Source organism: Beta vulgaris, chromosome 7, assembly GCF_026745355.1.
Source record: "Beta vulgaris subsp. vulgaris cultivar EL10 chromosome 7, EL10.2, whole genome shotgun sequence".
NCBI lineage: Eukaryota > Viridiplantae > Streptophyta > Magnoliopsida > Caryophyllales > Amaranthaceae > Beta > Beta vulgaris.
The window spans coordinates 51,903,072-51,912,162 of NC_079208.1; the positions used below are offsets into that span (position 1 = coordinate 51,903,072).

General features: G+C 30.4%; 1 protein-coding gene across 1 annotated transcript; it reads left to right on the plus strand.

Moving 5' to 3' along the window:
* Window positions 1–854: 854 nt before the first annotated feature.
* Window positions 855–8,725, plus strand: LOC104900394 (GDSL esterase/lipase 5). The gene is made up of 6 exons (XM_048647868.2): window positions 855–1,165; window positions 1,655–1,776; window positions 3,306–3,459; window positions 7,302–7,381; window positions 7,822–8,074; window positions 8,160–8,725. Exons 1-6 carry the CDS (start codon window positions 931–933, stop codon window positions 8,390–8,392), a joined length of 1,077 nt encoding a protein of 358 aa, XP_048503825.1. The 5' UTR covers window positions 855–930; the 3' UTR covers window positions 8,393–8,725.
* Window positions 8,726–9,091: the final 366 nt, after the last annotated feature.

Sequence of the window (9,091 nt, forward strand, 5' to 3'; positions counted from 1 at the left end):
ATTGTCTTAATAGTCTCTATCAAAGCTATTGGATGAAAATTTAGGAATAGTTTTATACTCTATCATATATAATCTGGAGTAGAGCTCGCCATAGACTGGCTAGTGTCCTTGTGCCACAGGGGCTATGTCTAAAACAAGCAAAGAAAAAGTTTGGCCCATGTGCTACACAAAACTATCGCAGTCAACCAGAACATGAGACTTCCACCTGTTAGAATTACAATTTTTTTAAATTCTACTTAGAAATATTGATTATATCGCATTCAAGCTTGTGGTCATTTTCGGATATTAACATTAACCAATCTTATAATGTAATCAACGTGATATAGTCTCTTTTGACTTTATAAACCAATGTGATATAATCACTCAAAAACCACCTAATATAGCATAGTTTAATAACAGAGTAATTTACAAACCGACGTGATATAATCTCTTTTGACCTTATTATCTAATCAACTTGATAATATCAGCTGACAAGTACATATACATTGATTTATTCTCTTACAAGTTTGCAAGCAATTAAACATACTGAGCATTTTACTTTCTTTATTTTCTTCATTCAACTTCTATTCAAATGAAAAACCTTTAGTCTTTTTTTCTGTGTAACAAATGTGTGCACTTAGTTTATTTATTTTAATTGATGTGTTCCAGTTATTTTAAAGGATAATAGTGGACTTCGACACTTCGTGCTAATGTACAATATCAATCAGTTGAGATGAATGACATACATACTAGTACAATACTTCAACTTGGTATGTCTACGTCCACTACTCCACATGTTATTTTTCTTTGCAATTATAGTTTTATTAGATGATAACAAACTCAATTGACTATTTACTATTTTATAGCTTGTTATAATTCTATAAATTCAATAACAAAACCACCTATCTAGCTACCTCATAATTAGCGAAATCGAAAAAAATACAGTTAACAATGCAACTACAAATATTGTTCCTTATCTCTTCAATCTTCATAGCTTTTTTGTTTGTTCCAATATCAGCTAAACAACCTTTGTTCATATTTGGGGACTCTATCTTGGATGCTGGAAACAACAATTACATCAACACCTCAACTTTTGGTCAGGCCAATTTCTATCCTTATGGCACCACTTTCTTTCAATCTTCCACCGGGCGTTGCTCAAATGGTCGTTTGATTTCTGATGTTATTGGTACGTCTAGTTCGTAAAAGTCTAATTTCAGGTTCACATTATTGCTCTTTTTGTTGGTCTTGTTAAGCTCGATAAACTCCTTTTACGCAAAATTGATCTCAACACTCTTAGAGCATGTTTGGTATAAAAATTTTAAATGTTGGATATAGAAAGAAAAAAAAAACAATAGAGTTCTATAGAACATTATATTTTACTATTCGCATTTATTTTACATACTAATGCACCAGGCAAATATGTTTATCTTTCATTAAACACCATATCAAAATGATAAAATATGGACAAATGTTATATTTTTGAAATTTGGTCTGCAACAATATATATTAATTTATCTCGCGAGGTAAAAACAGTTACTTAAAAATCAAAACACATACATCATACTGATAGTCTGATATCACATTCACATACGTCTAATGAAGTTCTATGGTCATACTCCATTAGCCGATAAATTTTTCTTAATGATCTTTAATTATAATTAATAATCCTGATTAGCCCAACATGCAAATCTCCCACTGCTTCCTCCGTATCTTCAACCGGGCGAGTCTCACTTCTATGATGGCGTCAACTTTGCATCCATTGGAGCTGGCGCTCTTGTTCAAACTAACCAAGGCCTGGTATGTATCGATTTTTTGAGCTAATAATCTTGGATGTACCTGATCCACGCTAATATTATTGTGGACTAAATTCACCCATATAACATAGTGAGTCTTTCTTTTCATATACTTCATCCGTTTTTTTACATGTTTGGAAAGATGAGAGATAGAGAGAAAGAAAACAAAAAAGTCACATGTGAACATGTGATAGGAGAGAGATAAATAGAAGTTATTACCCAAAATAAAAGTGTAACATCTAACTTCAAGCTTCCTAAAATAGAAAGAGTAACATGTAAAAAAAATGGAGGAAGTAGTAACTTTTTAAAATCTTAAGTTACACAACATTATTAATATCTAACATAGTGACATTTTTTTTGATATAGTTACTTTAGTTTATTACAATGAAATTTTTATTTTATAACATAGTAACATTTTTTTCCTCATATAATCTCTTAATATATTTTTTTTGGCCTCCTTTCGCAAATTCGTGATAAAATAAACTTCCTCTGAGCTGCCCTCGCACATTACCACTCACCTAGAGGCCCAACAAGCCCTAAACCCCCTCCAACAATATTGAAATTTTGCTTCCACCAATATTTAAACCTTGATCTCTCATGTGGGAGATAGATCAAAGTCATACAATTGGACACACACGCAAGCAAGCACGAGCGCGCGTGACACAGACGCACGCACGCACACGCGCGCACACACACTATGTAGCGGTAGGATCCACTGAAAACTTAAAACCGACTTCTTTGCTCATTTTGCAAATTTTTGCTCATTTTATGTTTTTTTCTTTGTTCATTTTATGTTTTTGCTCATTTTAGCAAACTTTCGCTCATTTTACGAAATTTTTGCTCATTTTAAAGCTTTTTTACTCATTTTATTGTTTTGCTCATTTTCAGTGACTTTTTGCTCATTTTATGTTGCAGTTTTCAGTTTTCAACATAAGGAGAGGTTTTCACGTGATCATATTCCTATATAAGGAGGATCACATGAAAACCTCTTCTTATGCTGAAAACTGAAAACTGCAACATAAAATGAGCAAAAAGTTCTTAAAATAAGCAAAAACATAAAATGAGAAAAAAAAAATTACTATTCTTTTGTCCCAATTTTCTTACCATATAAGTTTTTTTACCATTCTTTTGTCCCACTTTTTTTTCCATATAAAAGGTATACAAGTCAATTCGTATATTGCTAATAATAGTAGCTTAGGGCATGTTCGGTATTACTATGGTTTTCTGTTTTTTGGTTTTTTGATTTTCAAAGTCATGTGATATATGTCCTATAATGAATAAAAAATTAGTCAAACTTATTGGGAACATGATAATTTTGAAAACTGACAACTAAAAAGTAAAAACCACTTTTTCTGGTTTCTTGTTTTTGGATTTTAGTTTTAAAAAAACTGAAAAAAAAAAATAACGAAAGACCTTTATTTTTTTATTTTTTTTTCTATGCAAACGTTGTTTATCCTATGTTGGCTGTGTATAGCAATCAATTACCTATAAACCAATCAAATAACTTTAGAATAAGATTGGACTTATTTGCAGGTTATTGACCTTCACATGCAGCTAAGAAATTACAAGAACGTGCAGAGATTGTTTAGAAATAAACTGGGAGACTTTAGAGCGAGGAATAGATTGACAAAGGCTGTCTACTTGTTTAGCATTGGTGGAAATGATTACTCAAGCTCTTTCATACTGAACTAGGTTTTGGACCCGTGCATAATGCACGGGAACTTTAATACAATAAAAATGTTTATATATCCGCTACATTGAAAACATATAAACGATTATTTACGTCTACTTGATCAAAAACTTTGTGTTTAAGAGAAATACACATTTATATTAATTATAAAGTTATTTAACAGATACATGATATTCATATGTTTTGGAAGACTTCTTTTTAGAGCAAAACAAAATGTTTTAAGAAGCTACTTCATCCGTTCGTAGTCTAATATAACAATGAGATTTTTACACTATTCATTCACTATCATACCCTTTTACTATATATTGTTATTTTATGTAAAGACAAATATAGTCATGTGGGTATTGTTAGATTCGTCTTGATATATACTTTCAAAATATCAAATGTGTATAATTTTACTAAATAGTAAATAAAGATATTAATAGTAAAAATTGAGCATTGGCAAGCGTGAAAACCCAATTGCTGCAGTAGAAAAAGAACGGAGGAAGTATAATATAGTCAGAAGCAATTATATCATCATAAGTAAAGCCAACAACACCTTAGGAGGAAGATTGGAATTCCAGATTTTCTTCCACATTTCCGATACAATAGAATCGCCAACAACTGTATGGAAATTCTTAAAAAAATTAATAAAGTGATGGTCTTATTTAGTAGAACATACCAATTTTGGTGTAGCCCCATAGAAAGCCATCATCTAAGGGTTGAGATGGTAAAGGTTAAGGATCTCAACCGCCTCAACAGGGAGAAAATTTGCACGAACTTGGTTTTCATCCCAGTAACCAGTGGGGGGGGGGTCAATCGTCTCAGAAACTCTCTCTACATTACATCTTCATTTTTTCCTCGAAATGGCCTTAAAGTATTAGACTTCCCATTATCTTTGATATAGGAGTACTATTAGGCAATTTTTACCAATGACTGAGAAATGGCTACATAAAATTGGCCATGACTGAGAACTGGTCTCGGGAGATACAAACCCACCATGCGATAGGGATTGTCCTTGACTTTTGACACACGACCAACTAAAATTGCCTTTTTTGAAAGCTCAGAGGAAATTTGTTCCATCTGACGGAATGAGTACCATACGGGGTATAAATACCTTATTCCACGTTGCTACCTAAAATGACCACAATTTCGATGATATATTGTACCATACTTTATTCCTCATTTCATCTGGTGGAATGAGTATCATACAGGGTTTCCCCACTCTACTTTTTTCCTAAATACCTTATTCCCCGTTGCTACTTGAAATGATCACAATTTCGATGATATATTGTATCATACCATATTTCCCATTCCATCTGACGGAATGAGTATAATACAGGGTCTCTCAATTTACTTTTCACCTCCCAAAGACTACCTCAAGTGACTTCAATGGTCCACAATTAACCCTTATTCATTAATTCTTCCTAAAACCAATTTTCGAATATATTAAGCGAACTAAAGTTTTAATATTCACTAAGACTAATTTAGAAAATGTAAACAAATATAAATACGCACTACTTGTATAATATATGTGTGTTTTATAGGTTCTTTATAAGATGAACATTTCAATATTATCTTCTACATCAAAGAAAAAAAAACCAAAAAAAGTTAAATAAATTAACAACTTTTCCAATTCAATAACTTTATTTGATCTTTTCAAAACAGTTTCACTCTATTATAAACCAATTAAACTTGAATACTTATAAATCCCCCCTTTTTTTTTTACATATAAGCTTGACAATTAACTCATCTTGTTGATTCACCTTCTAAATTAGTGTCGCAATGCTCATTAGATATCTCTCTTTCCAGTCTAATATCGTCCACACGATTTATGGTTTAAAAATTGTAACATTACTTTTATATAAAATTATAAGATAATTATTTTACTTGTAGTTCCCTAAAATGACCATAATTTTGATGATATATTTTATCTTATATCATTCCCCATTTCATCTAACTGAATGAGTATTATACAATATTAATTATATAAGAAAATCATGGCGCTGCTTAACTTTAATGATGAATAAGTGAGAAATATCTATTTTAGAGCAAGGAAACTATATTTAATCATGCATATAAGAAATAATTATTGATATCCTATAATGTCAACTACTTCATGATTCACTCATACTTTCATATATAATTTGAGTTTAGGATGTTAAATTTATGAACAGTTATATTAGTTTTTTTTTTTGCAAGAATAATTAGTTAAAGAATATTGGATTATATTGAAGAAAAATAATTACTATTCTTAGTTTCTTAATACACGCAACATATTTCTTTTTGGGATATTTCATAAAACTTGCAAAATAATTGCAAACTATTATAAAAATTAAAGAAAGCTTTATTTTATAATTTAAGCACATGTGTCATGTTTTCACTCTCTCTCCTACTCTTTTATTTTATAATTTTTATAGAATGGGCCAAATTCAAAGTGTGTGAATTTTCTTTAAAAATGATATTAGTATCAAGCGTAAGTTCATAAGTGTATGTACTTATATCGTTTGTTTCATTTGAATGTAAGAATGTGGGAAAATATTTGAGTGACCCTAGTCCCTAAGCCTAAGGTTGTCAACCTTTTAGTCGCAATAATAGAATAATATATTAATATATATCCAATAAATTGGAGAGAGAATTGCCATAGATTAATGTTTTAATGTACTCTTGACCTTAACTTTTTAGTAGTGAGAAAAATACCATTTTTATCTTTAAACAACTTATCTTGTCTACATTTTCTTAATTCTCCCTTAAGTGTCTGAAAAACACTTAATTATTATATCTAAATTTGTTTAATCTTATCTAAATTTTCCAAACTTATATTATCATAGTTATGTCAAAATTAGTTAAAGTAGACAGATGCTTATATATTGGTTTTCTTTTTTTTACCTAATTCAATTTCTTGAACATATATATAGATGAACTCTTATTTTACCTCTCTCACTTTAACTTTGTTTTTTTTAAAAAAAATACTTTTAGTATGTATTGGTCATGGATATGATTTTTTTATGATTATCATATTAGCTTACCTAAACCACTCTGGGGACTAAAAATTGAATATTTGAGTTGTTATTGTTTTTGTTATATGTAATCTCTAGTCATAATCATGGTGTGATTATATTTTTTTCAACAAAATCATCTTTTTATTTCTTGTTTGGTAATAAAATAAACTTGCATTACTATTATTTATACTTTGCATATTTTCTTGAAGGGGCTAGCATCTCATGATAATGGTGTGGTATTCATTACCAAAAGTGAATAATATTAAAAAAAAAAACTTATTAGACCAATGTACCCATTGGCTTGAAATTAGGTAATTTTTAAATTAATTATATTATATAAGTTTGATAGGTGTGATGAAAAACTTGAAGTTGTTATACCAACGCACCCATTGGCTTGTACTTAGCTAATATTTGTTTTATATTTGAAATTTCATATTTTGACTTTTTGAGTATCTTGTATTAGTGAAAAACCTAAAGTTGTTATATCAATTCATCTTTTTCATTGTATATTTTCTCTCTCCTCTAAATTGATATTTAGCTTGAAAATAATTCCATAACTGGTTTTTGTGAAAATAATAAGAATGACCGCTAAGATAATATATGATTTTCGTTTAAAAAAATATTTGATTTGTTTCCTTAATTGATAATTGGTTGATTGATTCCTTTAGTTATTGTAGTTGATATTATTTCCTTCATTGTTACACAATCGGAGGAATTAATTGATTATTGTTAAAATTATTTTTAGCAATGCCACGTGGCATAAGCAAGCATTAGGTCGAAAAGCTGAGGGTGAAGGAGAACAGAGGAAGGTTGAGGTCTTGCCACGTAGGATAATTTTTTCTTGCTTTAATATTATATATGATTCCACCTTTTTATCTACTTATCCTCAATCTGAATTTATTGACATGGTTCTTGGTAACATCACTTTTGTGATCACTGTAAGTTTTTCTTTATTTTCTCTTGCATTCATCATTAATTGAAAGTCATGAAGCAAGAAAAGAATTAATTATGAACAGGAAATCAACGCAAGTGGGTAAATTACCCACTAGATAGACCATTTTTCATTGTCGACTGTTAATGTTGTTAATATCAAAAAGAAATTGTAAGTAATTATCTTGTGTCATGGCTTTCCATAAATGCCTCTATTTTTTCGAAATGGTGGTGTACAATTTCATACGGCCTGTTCTCTCCAACTTATTTTCAATTCATTTCAATTTTGTTCATTCAGTTCTGAACAATACTTTTACTCTCACATATCACTATTCATTTCAGTTCAATTCAGTTCAGTTTAACTGTTTTATGCCGAAGAGAACAGGCCCGTAGTACAACTATTGTATAGAAAATCTTTGGTGCTTATATTTGCTTCTTGATTTGGCAGGAAATTTACAAAACAGGAGGAAGGAAATTCGCGTTCTTGAACGTCCCACCAGTGGGTTGTATGCCAATTGCTAGAATTTCAAGTACAAATGGTGACTGTATAAAAGAACCATTATTAAGCTACCCCAAACAACACAATATAGCTCTTGTTTCTATCCTTAACGAACTGAAAATGAAGTTACCAGGGTTCAAATATTCACTTTATGATTTCTATACCAATCTCCAACAAAGAATTGACTACCCCTCAAAATATGGTACACATTTTTACTACTTATGATCAACCAAAAATAGCTTAAAAAAGATAGATTGATTAACATAGTTACAATTATTGATGAACAGGCTACAAAGAGGGGAAGACAGCATGTTGTGGATCAGGAAAATTCAGAGGTATATTCAGTTGCGGCGGGACAAGAGGGATCGAAGAGTATGAATTGTGCGAAAATGTAGATGATTATGTGTTTTGGGATGCTGCTCATCCCACAGAGAAAGTTTACAGACAATTAGCAGATGAGATGTGGAATTCTCACTCTCATGGATCATACAGCATCAAAGACCTCTTCTATTTATCTTAACAGATTTGGTTAAAAAAAAATTGGATTATGCTATATGCAGCCCTTAGAACTGCGTATAAGACATAAATACATTGCTTCAAATGAAATTTAGCTGTAAATTTATGACAAATGTTTTCATTAATGTATGTAATAAATGATCAGTTAATGCTTGTTTTTTCCATTTTTAGCTTCTTATATGCAGCCCTTAGGGCTGCATTTAGCTTTTTCCAAAAAAAAAAGTATTGTGATCTGTGAATCACGCTTTGTTTAGGTTTGCTATGAAGTTGTGTGATTGTAACTCATTGTTGGGTTGTTGCGAGCCTATATTAAGGAGTATATCATAATATGCGTATACGTTTGGAACTAATTTTATAAGGTATATCATATAGTGATCTAGGAGCAGCACTGCATATGGTTGCTTATATTCTGGAGTTGATCAATAAACTTAAATAAAATTCATCGAGTTGATTTCCAAATTGTAGTATATTGTTAAACTATATCTCCATAACCACAAATGAAATTTTGTTTGTGAAGAGATGTTCATATAAAAGAAACAAATTCGTATTCATCGAAATAAACTTCAATCATATAGGAGTAATTTATAAGCTTATAACAACATATAAAACAATTGTTTGAGGCTCATTAATGAATCTTAATTTTGTCGGTAAAAATTTTCCTCATAAGGAAGTTAGAGTTCAAAATGAAAAGATCACTCCAGCC

Excerpts from the sequence above, each read along its gene's own strand:
- LOC104900394 (XM_048647868.2), top strand. The coding sequence starts at position 931 with ATGCAACTACAAATATTGTTCCTTATCTCTTCAATCTTCATAGCTTTT. Across the intron at positions 3,460-7,301 it reads CTCAAGCTCTTTCATACTGA|ATGATTCCACCTTTTTATCT; the intron begins ACTAGGTTTTGG and ends TTAATATTATAT. Across the intron at positions 7,382-7,821 it reads ACATCACTTTTGTGATCACT|GAAATTTACAAAACAGGAGG; the intron begins GTAAGTTTTTCT and ends TTGATTTGGCAG.